Source organism: Cyrtonyx montezumae, unplaced genomic scaffold, assembly GCF_038088225.1.
Source record: "Cyrtonyx montezumae isolate F1298 unplaced genomic scaffold, pur_monq_1.0 scaffold_6, whole genome shotgun sequence".
Lineage (NCBI taxonomy): Eukaryota > Metazoa > Chordata > Aves > Galliformes > Odontophoridae > Cyrtonyx > Cyrtonyx montezumae.
In genome coordinates this window covers 16,225,184-16,245,153 of record NW_027072067.1, presented here as the reverse complement: position 1 = coordinate 16,245,153, position 19,970 = coordinate 16,225,184, and the positions used below count along the sequence as shown (strand labels likewise).

Sequence of the window (19,970 nt, the reverse complement as noted above, 5' to 3'; positions counted from 1 at the left end):
CATTCTAACGTACGCAGTAAAGGTCTCTGCTGCACACAACAGAAATGACTTATTTTATGCATGTTTATGACATTTAAAAACATCAGGATCTTTGCTGAAGGCCGGTTCTAAAAATGTCTGAGAGCTCATCAACCACAGGCAGCTCCTGCCACTCTGACTCCCTGCTGTCAACATTGCACCCACAGAGTTTTGATAAAGGTGCAAGGTGACAAACTTGCTTGCTTCTAAGCAGCAGCACCTGGACCTTGAAGGAGCAGCACAACATCAGGGCAGCACGGCAGCCCCTGGGTCTGGGGTACAGGCAGCAGTGTGCCACACTTCTCCTCCTGCTCCCCCAGAGATGTGGGGACAGGGGGCCAAACTCAGCAGGACACAGGTATAACTGTGGCAGGATGCAGCCAGCCCAGCTGCAGCACTCCCCATTCAGACAGAGTCAAACCATCTGGATTGCACAGTTCACAACTGGGGCAGGCATTCCAGTGCAGCCAGGCTCCCACTGACTTTCACTTTGTTTCCTTTAAAACAGACCAAGTTGCTGTCAGTTTTCCTATGACTTTCTCCCGCTTTATTTTACATCCCATGCAAACTCTGAGAACTTTTTCCACTCGAATAAGCCAGGGAGAGTTTTTCCCTTGTGACATTTAAAGAAAACTGAGTTATGCAAAGAGGCTGGGATTGTTTCTAGTCTGATTTTTTTTATTATTATTTTCTTATTTCTTTAACAAACTTCTTTTTTTTTAATTTCCAGATTTTATTTGAGCTAAAGCTATGGTTATGAAGAAGCAAAGGGTAAGAATGGAATCTTTTTGAAATTACTACTGCATTTTGCAGAACCCAATTAGAATTATGGAATTAGCTCAAGAGAAAATTAGCAGAACATATATAGCCATTGGCTCACTGGCATGATAAATATTAAGATGCAAACTATCCTGACTGCATAGTGTAGCACACATCTGTGTCCTGGTGTTAGTGCTCCTGGGAAGCAGCACCCATTACGAGTGCAGTATTTTCGTGTGCTCTCATTGGACGCAGCCTTGCTATGACTTTAGGTAGATTGGGAGACCAAATAAACAAATGCAATTAATTTTTTCCTAAATATCCCAAACAAAACCATACGCAGACACTCCTGAGGCCTTGTGAGTGAACAGGACCTTCATGGCTATTTCTTCTGTAAAACAGCAGTGGCCACACCTTTGCTAGATATCATAGAGTGAAATTAGAATGGGATTTTTGTGCAACTGCTGTCTAGTGACATTATTGAATCTTACTTTTCTCCCCCATATGAAACAGTATCAACTTGATTTTGTTTGAAATACTGTTTTTTTAATGGGGGAGAAGGGATACGTTCTGGAAAGAAATTTATTTTCCAAGTAAGGCTCACATTATGGGTTTTAACCTATAAGCATGAAACTGTATTATCCCAGACACCTTAAGAGTAGCACAGTCCAAAAAGAGTTTTATATTACTGAAAAAAAAGAAGTTTAAAGAATAAAAAATAAAATAAAATTCAAGACAGGTTTTTAAGTTTCAAACAGGGAATTAAGAAAAATGACTGGCAAATCAAACTAATCCTTTATGCTCCACCCAGTCATCGTGGTCACTAAACACCAGATTAGAACCTTGTGACCAGATTCAGCTGAAGGCACTGTTATTTGAAAGATCAGGCTCACATCCAGTCACAGTTTTCTGTTTCTTATGAGGAAATACAGCAAACTCCAAGATACATTTTAAAATAAACCCCTGGATCTTCTGGATCTTTCCTCCTTCTATTTTAAAACTCCTTCAATTGAGCTTTCAAGAACTTTACAACAAATCAGATAACAACATTACGAAAATATGGCAAACAGGACTCCAGAGATTCTTTTAAAACTGCAATGAATAGGAGACACAGTGTGAAGCTTTTAATTCCCAAGTGAAGGTTTATGACTTCAAACTGCAAAGTTTCCACACAAATCAGAAATGCCACCATAGATGAGACTGCCTAAGAATAGAAGGGAGGCAAGGTCTGTAGGATGTAGTATTGTTCAGGAGACTGAATTATGCAGCAAAAAAACCCACCCAAATTTGGGGCACATAAATCATTCTGTCTCTGAAGAAACACTGAAGAATCCCACAAAAACTTTTTTAAAAGGCCTCGTGTGCCAGAAAACTTTGTGTTCTTTCTAACTAATTGGTCTAATAAAAGATTGAAAATTACTTTGCCTAAAAAGATTGTGCTACTCTAAACAAATCAGTTACTTGGACAGCGATATGAGATTCAATTCATTTTAAAATAACACCTACCACACTGCAAACAGTTGGAAACGAATATATATGCATTTGTACAAAGATGATACACATCCATTGGCCAAAATAACCAGAAAGCACGTGTTTCCTGTGTTTCACAAGTACTGGATAGCTCAGTGTGGGCATCCAGAGGTGCTTAGGTGGACAGTTACCCCTGATAAATAATGTATTCAATTCCTTTGGCAAAAGAAGAACCTAAACTGCATTAGAGACGTGTAAGCAGAGCTGGTGCAAATAACAACCACAAACATGTCTGGTTGAAAAACATTTGTCAGATGAGAAATTTCTAGTGAATTATTAGAAGATATCTACTGTGGCTTGCTGTCCAGTTCTATGAAGAAAATTGTTCCTGACTTCCCCCTCTCGGGGGGCTGCTCTCCTACTCTCGCAAGCCACAAGCTTCAGGAGGAACACTGGACCCCCAGTATGGCTTCTGGGCTACCCACACTAGAAAGTCCTATTCCTCCATACAGCCAAGTTCCCCCATCTGTGGGGGTGCTCTAATTTCACTGAGTGATGGAAAATGTTAATAATTTAGCAGCACTGAGATATGAGTATAGCATCCATTTGAAGAAACAATATATCAGCTCTGGTGGAAATGATTAAAAGTATACTAAAAAATATCGAAGTACTCAGCATTTATCACATAAAATTCGTATTTGATTGCCACTAAGAACAAGAGGTAGCATTGGAGGGTCTGCATTGGTTCAGCTTTATACTACAAGTGCAAGGATTTCACACAGGTACAACAGTTCCTTCTGCCTTTGGTGGCAAGCACTACACAAGACTAATCACTTGAGCCTTACACTTAGAATTTCTGCACTGTGAACTGTTCTTATTTATATTTCAATCCTTCTTCCTGCTTTTCAGTCCACCTAAAACATATTAGCTAAGGGTAGCCCCTTGCAAACTAATGCTGTTGCTTCCTGGCAGCTGTATTATTTTCCATTAAAATAATTAGTCATAGAGGCTTTTTCCTTAAGGCAAATCTAACCAGTTAATGATTAAATAACTCAATTGTTTAACTAGTTGTGGGAACTCTGACCCATCACCAGTCATCATTTGATTTCCAATGCACACACGGTGGGCAGGCAGAGGGAAGATACAGCCACCTGCTACTGGCAAGTGGCACTGCACAGCCCACTGCCAAGGCACTGGGAGCAGATGGGAGGGCTGTGCTGCAGCACACTCCACCCCAGTCCTGCTGCAAGCTGCTAACAGACCTGCAGGACCAGCAGCTTTCTGCAGCCTGCTCTCCTCCACTGAATGTATTTCCAGATGGGAGCCTGATTGGGAGTTACACTGACTCCTCCACTCCTTCTGGGGGAATTCTGGCACAGAAACCTCTCAGATGTTGTGGCAGCAGCATAAATGGTAAGAAAGCTGTATTGCCCTCGGCAGGGCACAGCGGGGCTGTATGGGGCCTCAGATCCTTCACTTGGATTTTTTGAACTTACACAGACAGAGGCCTGCCACGTTTGGATGGAAGCCTGCTCTGAGTGAGGAGGGCTTTGTTATTTACATAAGGATGTCAAACAGGTCCCTAAGGGAGGATCTAAATGTAAACTTGTTTATGTGAAATGTGAAAACTAACTGTGAACTCACAAAGTCGCCATTGCACTGTAGCAGTGCAGAACAGATGCCTTATTTACACTTCCCACTAGTACCTGCAAACCGGATCTTTGTCTTGGCCGTACATTCACAATGAATGAATTAAAAAGTCAAAACATGCAAATAGCAAACTAAGCTGGACTAAATCAACCTTGAACAAGAAATGCATGGTGACTGCTGCAGAATACATCGTGATTCTTAAAGCTCAGGAACATTCAAGTACTGTCAGTAGCACATAAATTTACTTCATTCCTTGGTTTTGCATAGCAGGAGACAAAAGCACTTTGACATCACATTTCAGCTCATCACAGAACAAAGACAACAAAGGTGCTCCATATGCAGGCATTGTTTATTAATGCAACCACTACTTTGTCTACCGAGGACAAAGTTGCCCCTCTCTGAACCCAAAGTCTGGTACGTATAAAGGCTGATGCTCTCTTTCATACACCTACCATTTCCAGAGACTAGTTTATTCTTGCTAGCATTAAGTAGGTAGCAAGAATAAAATGCTACAGTAGATGCTGTCAGCCAATTAAGGTGGATCATGGTCTGGTATGGATAATATAGATTCTACAGGATATTATTCAGATTCGAAAACATTAAAAGTTGGAAGCAGTGTCTGGGATATTATTCTAGCTCAGTAGTATCTCTCCAACATGTATACAATTATATACTTAAACAGCTCATTTTATTTGGAACAATAGTCCTTCTAGGCTGATTTAAGGAACTCAAACATTTAGCCTTGAAGTCTATCTTGTTATTGTTTTGGAACAGTTAATAGGGGAGGAAATAGTCAAGAACTGTTGGCGAACTACATCTCTGTGACTGTACATCCACATAGCCCAAATTCCTCATGCTGTAGACACACAGCTAGTAATTTCTTCTTTAGCACACAGGTATATTGAAATACACTTCATGTGACATGTTTACATTTAATTTAATACACTCAGAGCCTAATCCAAAGCATATCAGTGCCAATGGAAAACCAAAGCGACATGCTACATATTTTGAGTAGTCTGAATTAAAATACTCCAAGTATCATATTTCCTTTGGAGCCAACAGAAACAACACCAAAAGACTCCCAAAAACCCCAATTCTTAGAAAGTACTGTGGAGCAGCAATTTCTGGTGGAGGGGAATGCTGGACACTTACTTTCATCCAAAAGTCAGAGCAGTCACTTTATTCTTTTGTAGAAAGCAACCTCCCTGATATGTTTAATGTCACAAGAATGCGAACGGTTCATGGGGGAAATATTAGATCAATGCTAAAAAACAGCTGGGAAAGACCAGGGGAAACATTGCACAAGATCTGCAAGCACTTTGTGTAATATTTAGTTGGCACTTTTCTGGACTGCATTTGATCATTTTCTGATATTTCTGAAGGCATGCTGGGAAAATGTTATGGGAAAATAACAGTCAAGTGGTAGAGCCATATGAAAAATATCAACAACAAATAATAATGAAAGAAGCTAATTTATTCCCCTGATAAATCAATGCTGTAGCAGAATTACACTGTTTGTAGCAGTATTTCTTCACAGGAAAAGCACAAACCTAAGCTGTGTTTTATTTCTGTAATCAGTTCTCTTTATTACTGCCCCCATCAAGCTTCTAGAATTCAACTGCAAATGAAAGAGGCGTCACCGAGACCACATATTTCAAGAAATCCACACTTACCTTCTTGTGTCCTGGCCTGTCATTAATTTATCATTTTTTTCTAATTTTCTGGAATGCAATCACTGATGCATTCTCTTGTGTGCAATTGAGCAGCACTTCATCAACTTATATTCACTAAATTTGTAGTTGTCTCCTCAGGTTTTATCACTTGAGACTGATTTCTTCCTCAAAGTTACATCTTATGTGATTACACATCAGTCTCCCCTGGCACAGCAGCTACCTCCACTCCTCTCCCCTTCCCTATTTTAAAGTTTTCTCTACAGGTTCATCACTTTTAAAGGTATGTAGATCATTACCTGCTCTACTTTCCCCAGGTCTCTTTGATTTTGCTCTCTTACATGTTTTGTACTTGGGAACAGACAGTCTTTGCAGTCTGAGGCAGGCATAAGTCCAGAGACCTACAACTTCTGCAAAATGCCACCAACAGAGTGCAGATAGAGTTTGAGCATTAACATTCACCATCCAAGGCCCCAGAAGGGTGTATATTCCTGTAATATGCCAACCTCTTGAGCAATAATAATGTCCTGCCAAGGACAGCCAAGTAAAACCAGATGCCGTGAGCTGGAAAGAGATACAGAGTGCACTGGTAGACAGCATGATAAGAGAAGACAAGAAGAGGACAAGGAAACAAGTGGAGAAATAAAGGAAGAGATAAAAAAAGTGACAGTGATAGTATGAGAATAGCAGTGCCTAGAGGAAAGAAAGGGAAGGCAGATATGGCTACAAAAGGGAACAGAATGCTTTTGAGGTACATATGGACAAATCATTGCTAGCTATAATATTGTTGCCTATGTGAAAGTAATATAGCAATTAGGACCTGTGACACAGGAATGTTTTCTATAAATGCAAGCCTTATTAAATGTTTGGGGAAATATGGAAGTACATTTGACTATATAAAAATAAAGCTCTGACCTTTCCTTTATTACCTACAGTCTTACCCTTGATTTTGTAATTGGAATGAATGGTGCCAACCAATACGTCTTCAATGAATTCCTGATCATCGCATACGTGTTAACCTTACACAGTAGATGTCAATACTGTTCTTTTATCTGATGACTGGGGCTAATACTAAAGGGATGAAAAATGTACAACTTAAATAAATTTCTGTAACTTGAAAATGCTCTGCATGCCTCCAGAAATAATACCTAACACCACTTCAGTACATTAACCTTTGCCTTTAGAATAGCTATAGTCAGATAAATCATTTAACTCTGCCTTCAAGGCTGTTACCTTTGGCTTTTTCCATTACTTTCTATCTTGTTATTCAATTACTTAAATCAGTCACTAGAGCGTACTTCATAAGGCTTAAATAATCTATAAAACAACTACTTATGCTAAGATTTTGTCATGATTTTTCCACAGTCGGTCTGATTTTCTTTGTGAACTTTGCTAAATTTCTCTTTACTTTAGGGAAAAAAAAAGTTTATTCCTATGGTAGCTAATGAAAAAAATCCTGGAAGACACAAAGCTATTGCAGAATAAACACTCATGTTTATTAATATCTGCCTTCAGAATCTGATACATCAGATTCAGCCCCATAGATTGGGGCTACGGGGCCAGGCTCTTGATTGAATTACTTGTTTGTGTAGCAGTATACATCCACTATGGCTGCTTACAGCCAGAAAATCAGTGCAGAGCAGCCAATGGCCTTACATAAATATGCATCAGGAAGATATGGTTACTTTGCTCTTCCCATAATTTCTCTCAGCTACAGTTCTGATAATCAAACAACAAGCAGAGACAGAAGAGCACTTCCCATCCCCTAAATGCACCTCATTAAGTAGGAAATATCAAGAAAGTCCCTACAGCAATTTTTTCAACATGCAGGAAGCTGAATGCAGTCAAAATTGTAGCTTGTAAACAGTACGTAGACTTTGCCCTTGTATTATGTACTGTAAGTGAAAATTCTCCCTGTCATTTTTGGATAAGGTCCTCTCACAAAGAGCAGATATTTTAACAGGAGTATGGAAAATTCTTGTTGCAGTCTTTATAAATGCTGTCTAGTGGAAAATGAATTAGCAGCACATGAAGAGTAGGTATGAGAGCAATCACATAATGTCCCCATTATTATAAAGCAATGAACTAGCATACAGCATTAGCCATTATATTGAAAACAATCATTTTCCTAAAATAGCCTGCAGCAGTAAACAGCTACAGAAAGGGATTTGTTACCAATCATACAACACTCTGTACTAGTTGCTAGTTAGATCTTCCCCTGATACTTAGGAGGCTTCTCTGCTTTGCAGTCTGGGAGAAAGCACTGATCATAAATAAACTGCCAAGTTTTCAGCCTCTTAGTTTAGCTACACAGTGAAGAACATAAGCTACAGGGAAGAAGAAGGGGAAAGAGAAGGAATACCAGTGGCTCTGATATTTAGACTTCATTCCTGTCATGATGTCAGTGGAAATTTTCACAGACAAGTAGAAAACTGGGACAACTCTGGAGACAACTATATCAACACGTTTCTTTGATAACCTGGAGATTTGAAACTAAAAGGATTCACTCACGTGGACAGCCCAACTCTCTCCCTAAAGGAAGGTTTGTTGCAAAGGAGCCATACTGAAGGCCCAGGAGACTGGTATTTTAGGACCATGGACCTCAGTTATCTTACCCTACTTGAGGCCCTAAATGTTTCTCTACTAGTTCAAATATACACTGAACTGGGGAACAAACTGTAGGGCATTAACCAGTAAAAGTATGAAAAATTAGTGAGAAAGTGTGACCTGAAATAGTGGAGCTTATGATCTTGTGGTTGTCCCTGAAACTGTTTAACCTAGATACAAATACAGATCTCCTAGGACAAAGCACATGAATATTTCCACACTGGACCAGCTTTGCACCCTGTAGGAGTCCCCTCACTTCCTAGAGCATATCAGCTGCTTCCTCTAGAGTCTCTGTAAGTTCTTTTTCCTACACAGCTTCCTAGGACATAAATCTCCATCTTTGCCTCTCTCATTATCAGAGCTGCCAATCCTACTCACATGTCTTCAACATGGAAAACTGGTCAGATCCCAAATTAGGAACACAATCCTTATTTCAGATTTGACTTACATGGATATCACTCTGGTCCTCTGCTCCAAAGCAGCTTCTCTCCTCTTCTCCTCCAATACCAGAAGTTTCAGCCTCATGAGTAAGCTCTCCTACAAACACAAAAATGAGACACATGCTCATGATGACTGCTTGTTTAAATGAAAATTTGAATATTTTTCACATTTTCAAAGAAAATGGTTGGGGTTCAGGACTTTCAGAAATGCATATATGCAAACACAACCAGAGATAAATAAAAACAGCATCACCTCAGACCATTCGGGACCTTATTCATGAGGCTAGACTATCAAGTAAGGGCGACCCAAATGGTCTTGGATTCATCAGCTACATCAGCCTAAACACATGTACTCATGCAAAATACCATGTATCAGTCCTATCCAACAGATGCACAACATCTCTGAGTACAGAAGTAGGAGAAAAGATGCTGAGCAGTGTGTGTTCACTAGCACCATTCTTTGAGACATTGGTTGACCTCCACTATTACTGAATTCATCATAAAACCTCCTACAGAAGATACCTTTTAATTACAGCTTGAATTTCATGTCCCACCCATTACCACTGAGTTAAATGCAGTCTGGATTTAAACACTATCATTAGCTACAACATGTAAGATGTGTAAAAGGGAATTAAGAATAGGTAACGACAGTTCACTCTCTCTAAATGTTTTAATATGGGAGGAAAAGACAAAGAAATGATATGGTACTGAATGTGGGGGTCTACATCATAATTTGGTACCTTCTGCACATTTTATATTGCAGAGGAATTCAAAGATGCAGCAGCTGTGGTCACAGGCCACGGCACAGGAACGGATGCTTTTTGGGATGTAGCTTCCACTGGAATTTGGAATCCTTTGGTGGTTTCAAGCAGCCAGCAACCATGTCTGGGCCTCTGTCATGCACTCAGATCACAGACTTGCACGTAAAAAAGCGCTGCTCACCAAAACTAGCTCCAACATCAAGTGAAGAATGGCTCAGGAAAAGCAGTATTCAATTGCCAGCACACAGACCAAGACTTACTGAACTACAGTGGGCACTTCCACTACTCCTGCACTTCATGAAACTCAGACTTAAAACATAGTAAATTCTCCCTGACAGTACAGAGGAGAGCTCATAATAAAAAGGACAGTAAATAACTTCAGTACTCTCAGGTATCGTGGTGGGAATTAATACAACTATCTGCACAGAGAGCACTGAAGGCGGATGATTGAAAAAAAGTCCCTAAAAAGCCCCAGAAATAAGCATTATTTTATATTTATCTTTATTTGTATTAATTTAGGAATGTGTTCTTACAGCCAAAATTCACTATCAAACATCACTATGACTTCAGTTGCGTGAAGAGATGAGGAGGAGGAGGAAGCAAGCTATGAAACAGGTGCAAACGATGCCCTTCTTTCACATGAGGTTTCCGAGGCAGTTACGCAGCTGTTAATCAACTACACAAAAATATGTATGGAATGTCAAGAAAAGATGCCCATGTGTCTGCTGGGCGCTATCTTCTACGTCTTGCTCAAACATTCCTTCTGATAGAGGGATTGATCCATATTTTTGACATGGCTTGCCCTGTTGCTGATCTACAAGTACCTCCTAAGCATCTGCTCTGTTATTCCAACCGTCCCTTTGTACATGCAAAACCATGGAATCCGAGCTCCCCTGCCAAGCCACAGAGTAACCTCTTACAGAACACTTAATGTAAGTGTTGTATAAATCATTATCATTGTGAACTGTCCATACTGTGGTTGATGCTATGCTCTGCCACTACAAGGCACAATTTCACTTGGTCCATGCTATTCTGCTATTCTTTAACACAAACCTAGATTTCTACCAGCGGTGAAACAAAGGATTGAGACAAGTTTATTTGTATTTTACTAATGCACAACTAAAATATATATAGTACAAGCAAGCTCATAAAACCTCAGAGAACACAGGAAATTTCGAATTTATAGATCTCTACAGTGCTAGGCAATGAACAGAACACTGTTAAAATCCTGACATTTTATGTACATTTTCAGTACAAGGCATATAATATAGACATGCTAAAGATATTCTAAGTATGCTCATGAGCACTGTGAGCTGCAGTTTCCAAGAGGCTCCAGCTCACAAAGTAAGTGCATGAGGATGATCATTTCATGCTGGACATGTCCTGTTAACACCATAGGTTTTGCCCAGAATGGAGTAATGCTAAAGAATGACAGATAATTGCTGTGCAGCAGGATGTGACTCTGACCTGTCAAATGGTTTTAACACTTTAAAGGCAAAGGGTGTAAAAAAACAACCATCACCCGGGTTTCTTACAGAGATCTCATAAGCAACCATAAAGTGATGCTCACCCATATGAAGGAGTACCTAATTAGTACCCCTAAGCAATTTCATTTTGCCCAAGACTGGAAAATACAATGTGGTAAATAAATATATAGAGAGAGAGACTGAACGAAATCTTGTTTTTGCAGGTCTTCCAGAGCCGATGTTGTGCTCAAGTTATACCCCACTGTACAAAAATGACACGCCCGTATCCTTCTCATGATGGGACAGAAGGATTAAATGACAGCCCTAACAGCTTAGAAAGAGCTCCCGCCCCAGCGCACCACCTCTGATGGTGGGAGAATTGACTAAACACAAATGATCTTCCTCAGCTGTGGCAATGTAATTTCAGCCCTGTTGGCAACATGCTGGAAACCAAACCTCCTTTCAGTTTCAAACCTCAGCCTTTGAAAGTAACATTAAAGGCTCCTGTTGAGAGGCTGCTTTTTAATCTATTTTTTTTTTTTAAGGGAGAGCTGAAATTTAAGTGTTGCCAGTAGGGAAGGCCCCATTTGTGCCTTCTCCCTCGGATAATGGCAGCAGGGAGAGGGGAACTTTGGTTCCCCATCGGTATTCCCAACTGCTGCCTAAACACAAGAGTACAGCGGCCTTTAAAAGCTTCCACCGTACTCAGTTTATAAATAAAGTATCCGTTCCTACATAAACGTCACATTAAAGGGCACCACAGCACTCAGCACGGCATCTGCCTCGCCACGACTTCAAATGAAAACGTTATTCAACTTCTTGCCCATATTTTCCATCCAAATATTTGTATAGTTTCAGATGGCTTCAGGAGCCTGGTACTGACGTCACCCTCTGAAATCAATAAAGCTCTGCCCAGCTTCCCTGGGCCGGCTGTGCATCCTGCGTGCACAGTTTGAAGCTCTAGCCCCAAACTTCCAGCTATCGGTGAAGGCACGTTATCATCCCTACCTGCTGCAGCCTGCTCCTTCAAATGGAGCTTTAGGCTCTCACCTACAGATCGCACGGCGGAGGTCACACAGGGCTCTGACTCAGAGCAGCTACCTCCAAACAGCCTGCAGCAAAACTGCGTACCTAACTCGCGACGCGTGATGCACGCTGCCTTCAGCCTGCAGCCCCACGGACCGTTAATAGCCGGCACTAAGCGAGCTACAGACGGAATCCGCGTTAGAAAAGCCGCGTGCCCTTCCCGGGCTCCCCATCGCCTGCACGGGACCGGGGGGGCAGCGAGAGAGCGTGATGGGCTGTGAGGGGCGGCACGGGGCTGTGAGGGGCGGCACGGAGCTGTGAGGGGCGGCACGGGGCTGTGAGGGGCGGCACGGGGCTGTGAGGGGCGGCACGGGGCTGTGAGGGGCGGCACGGAGCTGTGAGGGGCGGCACGGGGCTGTGAGGGGCGGCACGGGGCTGTGAGGGGCCCGGGGCGGTGCGAGCTGTGAGGGGCGGAGCCGCGCGCAGGCGGCGGCCGACAGTGCAGTGCAGCGCAGCGCGGGGCAGCGGGGCCGGCGGGGACCGAGCGGCCGCTCCGTGCCGGAGCTGCGGGCCGGGCCGCCCGCGGGGAGCTGGGGCTGCCGGTTCCTGCTCGGCTTCCTTCGTCCCGTCTGCGTTTCGTTTAGTTCGGCTGGGCTTTTTGTTGTTGTTTTTTTATCGCTGTTATTTTTCGGAAAGCGGAAGGAGGATGGGATTCGAGCTGGATCGCTTCAGCGGGGAAGTGGACCCCGACTTCAAGTGCAACCTGTGCAACAAAGTGCTGGAGGACCCGCTGACCACCCCGTGCGGCCACGTGTTCTGCGCCGGCTGCGTGCTGCCCTGGGTGGTGCAGCAGGGCAGCTGCCCCGCCAACTGCCAGCGCATCTCCGCCAAGGAGCTCAACCACGTCCTGCCCCTCAAGAGCCTCATCCTCAAGCTGGACATCAAGTGCGACAACCACGCGCGGGGCTGCGAGGCGGTGGTGCCGCTGCAGCACCTGGGAGAGCACGCCGAGACCTGCGACTTCTCCCCGGCCAAGTGCCGCAACCGCGGCTGCCGCCAGGTGCTCAACCTGCGCGACGTGGAAGCGCACATGCGGGAGCGCTGCGAGGCGCGGCCGGCCGGGCTGTGCGAGCAGGGCTGCGGGCTGATGCTCACCCACGGCGAGCGCCGGAGCGGCGGCCACAGCTGCCTGCGGGCCCTGCGAGCCCACGGGGCCGCTCTGCAGGCGCGGGCGGCTGCGCTGGAGAAGGCGCTGAAGAAGGAGGCACTGCGTGCCGGCAAAAGGGAGCAGTCGCTGCTGTCGCGGCTGGCGGCGGCTCAGCTGGAGCTGCAGGTGACAGCGCTGCGTTACCAGAAGCGCTTCACGCAGTACAGTGCCCGCCTGGACGCCCTGGCCCGCGCAGCCTCGCCCGGCAAGGTAAGGGCGGCCTTGAGCGTTTTCTCCCCGCAGGAAAAAAAGTTGGGATAAAAGTGGAGTTGCCGGGGATGGAAATGGCACTGAGACTCCAGAAGTCGGCGCTGGGCGGGATGGGGGAGCCGGCTCCGCGGCCGCTCAGCTCCTGGGTGCGTGTTGGGTGGGCAGCCAGCGCACAGCCGGCCGCTGTCTGAGTGCCAGGGTCGGACTCCTGCTCTGTCCCTGTAGTTTTTCCTTAGAAGATCAATTTGCGAGGAGGAAAATTAACTTGATAGCAGGCGGTCAGGAATAGGCTATTTATGAAGCACCCAGAACCAAAAGGCAGAGCTGCAGCAAGCCCCGAGCTCTAATTGGAACGGGGATCCCCAGCGAGGGCCAATTATCTTTTAAATGAAGAGACTCTGAGCCCTCCGGTGACCCAGAGTGCACAGCCACGTCCCCGCACGGCCACGCTCAGCTGCTCGGGACTGTCACAGCCACATCCGCAGCGGGGCTTCAGGAGCTGTGCAAGAGAGAAAAAACTCAGTGTTCAACTGTTTTTTCTTCTTCTTAAGAGAAGCCACCACGTTTTGCCAACTCAGTATCTTAACACTGAGTCAACTCTTCTAACTCGGGGCAGTACTGGGCAGGATGCTATTCTGCACACTGGGATAGCAGAGCCCCTGCACAGCCCAGCTGTCCCCTTGCCCCTCAGCTCTGCTCTGCTCCCAGCAGCAATAAGCTCCCTTCACACTGCTCCGTGCCCAGTGCTGGTCGTGCTGCTTCTGTGCTATTTCACACTGCAACGTTAGTGGGCTGCACTAAAGGTGCTGCTGATGATAGCTGGAAGTGTGCAGGGTGCATAGTTTCCAGCATTACTTTTTATCAAATTTATGGTTGCAGCTGGGCAGGAGGACTGTGCTGGTTTTCAGCCCTGTTACAAAAGGCTGCTATGCAGCTTTCTGAAGCAGTGCCTAATCTGAAGAAAGCTGGAAGGTGTCATGTCACCACAGACTTGTGGCTCAGCGGTCAATCACATGTCTTTCACAGCAGTTTGGGCAGCCCTCCAACAACAACAGCTTCAGTCTGCCTGTTGCCCAAAGAGGTACAACCAGGAAACTTGCATCTTTGTGCCCTAGAGAGTGTTTTGAAAGCCCCTTGGTAATCACCTAGCGCAGGGGATGCTTTCCCAATTTTGGGATGTGGACTGCTTCCAAGTTTTTACTTGGAGGCTGTTTTCTCAGAGGCACTAGCACAGGCTGCACGGTGCAGGATGCCGATTATAAACACTTGGCAGGGCACTGTGCACTTGCCTAAGGATTAGATCCCTCACTGCTTGGATTACATGTATGATAATGTAGAACAACAGACTTCAGCTTCAGAGGAAATTGCATATCCAAAGCTTGCAGCACCACTGCTTTCATCGTTTTATTATGAATATATTCATGATAGGTTTTGTTATAAACTGTAATTGTGCTGTGTTAAAACACTTAGCTCTAATGAATGAGGTTCAGGGGCTAAATGTGGTGATTCCCAAACTTATTATAGGATGTTCTGGATGGAGAGAAAGGGATGTTCTGACTGCTGATGAGTGCGTGCTTGTTTCTGCAGATGTAGAAGCAGACTAGGATAAGTCAGAGGGTGTCAAAACAGTCAAAACAAAGTGCCCACTTACAGTTCTGTTTAAAGGCTTAGTTAATGGGAAATATGATCACGATGGATGTAAGGCCATTGCCATCATGAAAGACCCAAACTTTTGGTCCTTCAGCTGGGGGAACTCCAGACACATAGATCCAGGTTTGCCTTAACACAGTCTTCCTCTGTGGCATTGCATTTGTCACTTAGCTTTCCCCTGCTTTTGCCATAGCTGTATTAAAACATACATAAAATATATATTTTACACACACCCAAAGAGTCTTCTGATAATACCTCTTTGTTCCGTAAGTCCGTTAAACTGAAAGGTATTAAATAATTCTATTCACCATGTGTACTCTTTTGCATCTTCTTAGCCATGAGGGAAGAGTTTAATTTTACAGTGTATTCACTGGATGCCTGACCCATGCTTATTCGAAAAGACAAGTTTGAAAGCTTATTTAGAGGGAGACTTTATCCCTCTGCTGGGAGGTGAGGCTTATTGTGGACAAGCTTGAGGAGGGAGTGGTAGGGGTGTCTTACTCAAAATTAGTGTTCCCTTTGATCAGACCTGTCCATCCTGAAACATCAAAGTCTAAGTAAGCAAGAAAAACCTCATACTATTCAAACAGAGCTTAATCCTTTCTGAAACATACCACTGTTCACACCTATTGATAAGCTGATGTAGTTGATCCTTTGCATACACAGCCATCAAAGTCCTCTGGGAAGCAGTAAGAGGGAATCAGAACCAGCTCATGGTGCTGGTTCCAGTCTGCAGTGTAAAATAAGTGCCTGGCAAGGTGCACTTTTAGGGTGGCATTTATACTGTACAAATGTCGGTCTATAAAAGGTGAATGAAGGCTTTGAGGCGTGGCAAAGCAAGGTTTTTGGAAGCCTGGTCTTATGCCCTTTTGCTTTACTGGCAACCAAAGATAGAGGCAGGCTGTCAGTAAATACATCAGAGAGATACAGGAACCAGTTCATGATCTGGTGTTTAAGACCTGTGCTTCTATGGAGGTAGCGGCACAAGTTTTAACTGCATGAATATGCCAAATGAAGTCCTTTAAAACAACACTGTATTTTTTTCTCAGACTGACCCAAGCAGGCTTAGCTGGGCTGCAGTCAATAAACAAGGAGCTGAAGTGCTTCCTGTCACAGACAGAGCTCCCTAGCCACAGCATTACCAAAGAAATTGGTCTTGCAATACATGAAGCAAAAGGCAGTCTGTTAAATCCCCATTACTCAGCTGGGAAGAACAGGGAGCTGCAGTATTTCCAGTTACCTCACTGCCTAATGGTTACTTCACTGGAATGCTAGACATATTAGAGGAGGAAAGAATGGCAGAGCTCTGGAAGAAAAATTCGCATCATGGATTCCTTAAGAAGCAAAGGCAGTTGTGAAAGAAATTGATAAGACTTCTGCAGAAGTAACCAGGTACCAAAGCAAGGTACTGCTGCCTGCCCTGTGCTTGGCTGCTTAGCACAGGTGGTGGAGTTTTCACTGCAATGACATGTGAGGTTTGCTCTGTAACACTACTCTGCTGCCACAGGGACTGATGGAGACAGTGCACAAATCTGTCAGGACTGACCAGAAAGTTTCTTAAAACCCCTGAGTTCATTTTTTCAGGAACACTTCAGAAAAACGTTGCAGTGTTTGTTTGTTTTCTCCCACAACTAACCTACCTACTTTAATAAGTCTTCTTCTAAGCATACAGGCCATCAAGTCATAGCCATATTAGGAGGCTTTGATGAAAGCATTCAATTTTAATTACAGGGAGTGTCTCAAGAGCAATGTTGTAATTGTTTCTTGATTGTTCTAATTGATTTGCCTTTTTAAAAAGGCATAGCAGTGGAAGTAAACAGTGACACTATCACATCCTTGTCTTTCAAATGCTGAGTTATCAGACCCTGAAAGTGGCCCCACAGGACTGGAAGTTTACTCCTTGAAATCCTGTCTGACCTATGTGTTTGAAGGCTCACAGAGGTGCCTTTCCTTCATTTTCCAGTCCTCCTCTGAGCACCTGATTCTTACTGATGATGAGTGTAGGCAAATCAAAAGAAAATTCATTGGAACTCATTCCTGTTTGTCTGTAACAAGCCCAGTGTACCCATTATGAGGCCTGCAGGAAAGATAAGATCACCATCTGACAAGAAAACTGTAAACCAGATTTTCAGGTGAAGTCTGTTGGCACAGCAGCATTGTGGTCAGCAGAGCTCTGCCAGCTTACACCGAGAGGGAATTGGGCTTTGTTGTCTCCCCCAAATCAGTGAGAGTAATTCAGTAATCTGGGATTACTTGGACGTTTTTTATGAGTTTAATAGACATTAATATTTGATTGGCAACTTCAAACTGATTTGTCAGAATAAAAATGCACAAACTAAAAACAGCTGCATCAAATTACAGTGTAACTGTTGTAATTTTTGTCATTAATTGGTTATGAAAACCAGACTTGTAAGATAACTTCCTCAAACCTTTGTGTTCATAACTTTTTCACCCTATGGATAAAACAAAGCAAAAATCTCAGACGTAGAAACGTGCACAGATCCCTGAGGTTGCACACCATACACACCCTGTTCCTATTTCTAAAAAAAGAGACTTATTTAAATGGCTTTGTAACCATGAGATGTTGCGTAGTTTTGTAGTGTTTTGCTATGAACAACAGCCACTTGATTGAGTCTGAAGTTATTGATCTGTGAGGATTTAGTTGTACTCTGTAGTGCATGCATGTAGGTTTACCCTTGTGAAATTTATAGGCCTAAGTAGCATCACACTGTCACAAAAGATATTTGGGATAAGTATATAGAAGATGTACCTTTGATGAGCATACCTGCATTTAGGAGCAAGCTTGGGTAGGTCAGGATAGCAAATTCTGTTTGCACAGTCCCTGGGTACCACAAGTCTGTCCTGCCTTTCTCCATTGGGCATTTTTTTTTTTTTTCATAATCAGAAAATTGTTCACTGTAGAATTCCATGTTTTAGGGAATTAATATGATGATTTTCAGTGCTGGGGGATTTCTGTTTTGCTGGTGTTAAAATTCCAAGGAAAACTGTACTTGGAATCTCCCCCCAGCAGGCACTGTGAGTAGTGATTAGCATCATTGGCCTTTTGCAGAATTTGTAGCAGTTTTGTTGAAAGCTGCTTTCTAAAGCTCACCAGAGGTTTGCTATTGTATAACAGTTCGTATTAGATACTGTTTAAAACAATGTATTGCAGCTAGCACTAGAGAGAAAATGTACAAACGCAGTCCTTCACACACCCTCAAGCACTGGAGGAGTCAAGGATCTGACTACTGGAGACGCGGAGTATTTTACGTAACAGATCACATCTGACTGGGTCAAGTAGTTGCAGGAACAGTATTGCATATAAATATCTTCTGTTGCTGTTAAGTGTCTCACTGTAGATCTCAATAAAACATACACATAAATCTCAAGGGTGGGTTTTGCAGAGGCACACCATGGGGTGGCTGGAGCCAGGGGCTGCTGGCTTCCCAGCTCTCCCGCAGACTTGTTCCAAGGCTTTTTCTCTAAACTTCATGGGAAAAGAAACTAACAAAGCGACCCAACAGACCAGGATAGAAGTGTTATCTGTCCTGCTCATCAGTGCACACAAATGCTTTGAATGCGTCTCTGTTCTTCGCAGGGTGAAGAAACTAAAGCACTGACTCTCGTCCTTCATCGTGACTCAGGCTCTCTTGGTTTTAATATTATTGGTGGCCGACCATGCGTGGTATGTTAATTGTTAAAATATGTTTGCCCTTTCCAGTTGGGAAAAGCATGTAGGTCAACACTTAGGGGAAAAAATGCTGCTGACAAGTATTTGGTTCTCTCCGGATTCTTTCAGAAGAAAGAATCTTACATTCAGATTACTATTGGATGTTTATTAACTATATTTTCTTTTCCCTCACATGTTTAATCTTGCACATGGTCGCAGCTAGCGATGCTGATACAGGTGAAGTGTAGCTCCCAAAATGGTGAAAGCCCCAGTATCTTTGTCTGAGGCCATACTGTTCTGAAGATAGCTCATGCGTTCAGGACACACAGCTTTAGACCTTTTACAGTTCACTAAGAAACTGATATTTACTCTCCTATCCATCAGAGATTAGGCTGCCCTCTGCACAGGTGAAGGGATGTAATTTAAACAACCTACTTTTGAATTCCATGATTTCAGCAGATGTTTCCTGCACACACACTCACTAATGTATTTTTTCTTGATGCTTGTTGGCTGGAACTGCTGCATCTGACTTTAATCAGATCAAGGAGTGGAATATACCTTGTCCTAGAAATTTAGGGAACTATTCAGAACTACTCCTTGGCCTGTCGGAAATGTGACATTAATCACAATTTATTCCTGGTAAATTCACCTGAAAGTTATTCTTTATAGTTAATGCTTTTCAATTCCTCTTCTGGGACATTGTTCTGCACTGATTGCTGATTTCACAATAGACAGGGATATGAGGATGCCTTATTAGAGGTTGTTTTCCATAGTCTTATTTTTAAGGCTCCAGAGGGAGAGCTGTGCAACTAAAAATAAAAATGCACTGCTGCTTTCTGTTTGATGTACAATCAGGCTGCTATCTCACTGGATTCTACATTAAGAATAATTGTAATGACAGTTGCTACTGAGCTAGCCTAAATCAGAAGAAAACAATTATCCTGCAGATGATGAGCCTAATGAAAGTCCATTCCTGGTTGTACAGTTATTCAGAATGTGAGGATCAGGTGTTCTCATTAGTCCCAGCAGAGCCATATTAAGACATCACTAAGAATATTTATTCCAAATTACATGCACTGCTTTGACACAGATGAGTTTTAGCTTAGGGCAAATTAGAGTTACTTCAAGGTGCAATAATGTGTCTTTCATTTCATCTTTAAAGGACAATCAAGATGGTTCAGCCAGCGAAGGAATTTTTGTATCAAAAATAGTTGACACTGGGCCTGCTGCTAAGGAAGGAGGGCTGCAAATTCATGACAGGATTATTGAGGTATGTGAGTACCCTATTCAGTCTCCTTTAATAGCCCGAGTTCCGTTGTCATGTCTTCAAATGGCATGATGTTTTGTGTGGGTTTGGGAGAAATGT

General features: G+C 43.3%; 1 protein-coding gene across 1 annotated transcript in view; it reads left to right on the top strand.

Annotated features, from left to right (window-relative positions):
- The first annotated feature begins 12,539 nt into the window (after window positions 1-12,539).
- PDZRN3 (PDZ domain containing ring finger 3) overlaps window positions 12,540-19,970 on the top strand; it is a 119,295-nt gene continuing 111,864 nt past the window's right edge. Inside the window, exons 1-3 of the mRNA XM_065749235.1 lie at window positions 12,540-13,284; window positions 18,533-18,619; window positions 19,767-19,874. Coding sequence (XP_065605307.1) covers window positions 12,574-13,284; window positions 18,533-18,619; window positions 19,767-19,874 — 906 coding nt within the window. The 5' untranslated portion in view covers window positions 12,540-12,573. The remainder of the gene's footprint in view (window positions 13,285-18,532; window positions 18,620-19,766; window positions 19,875-19,970) is intronic.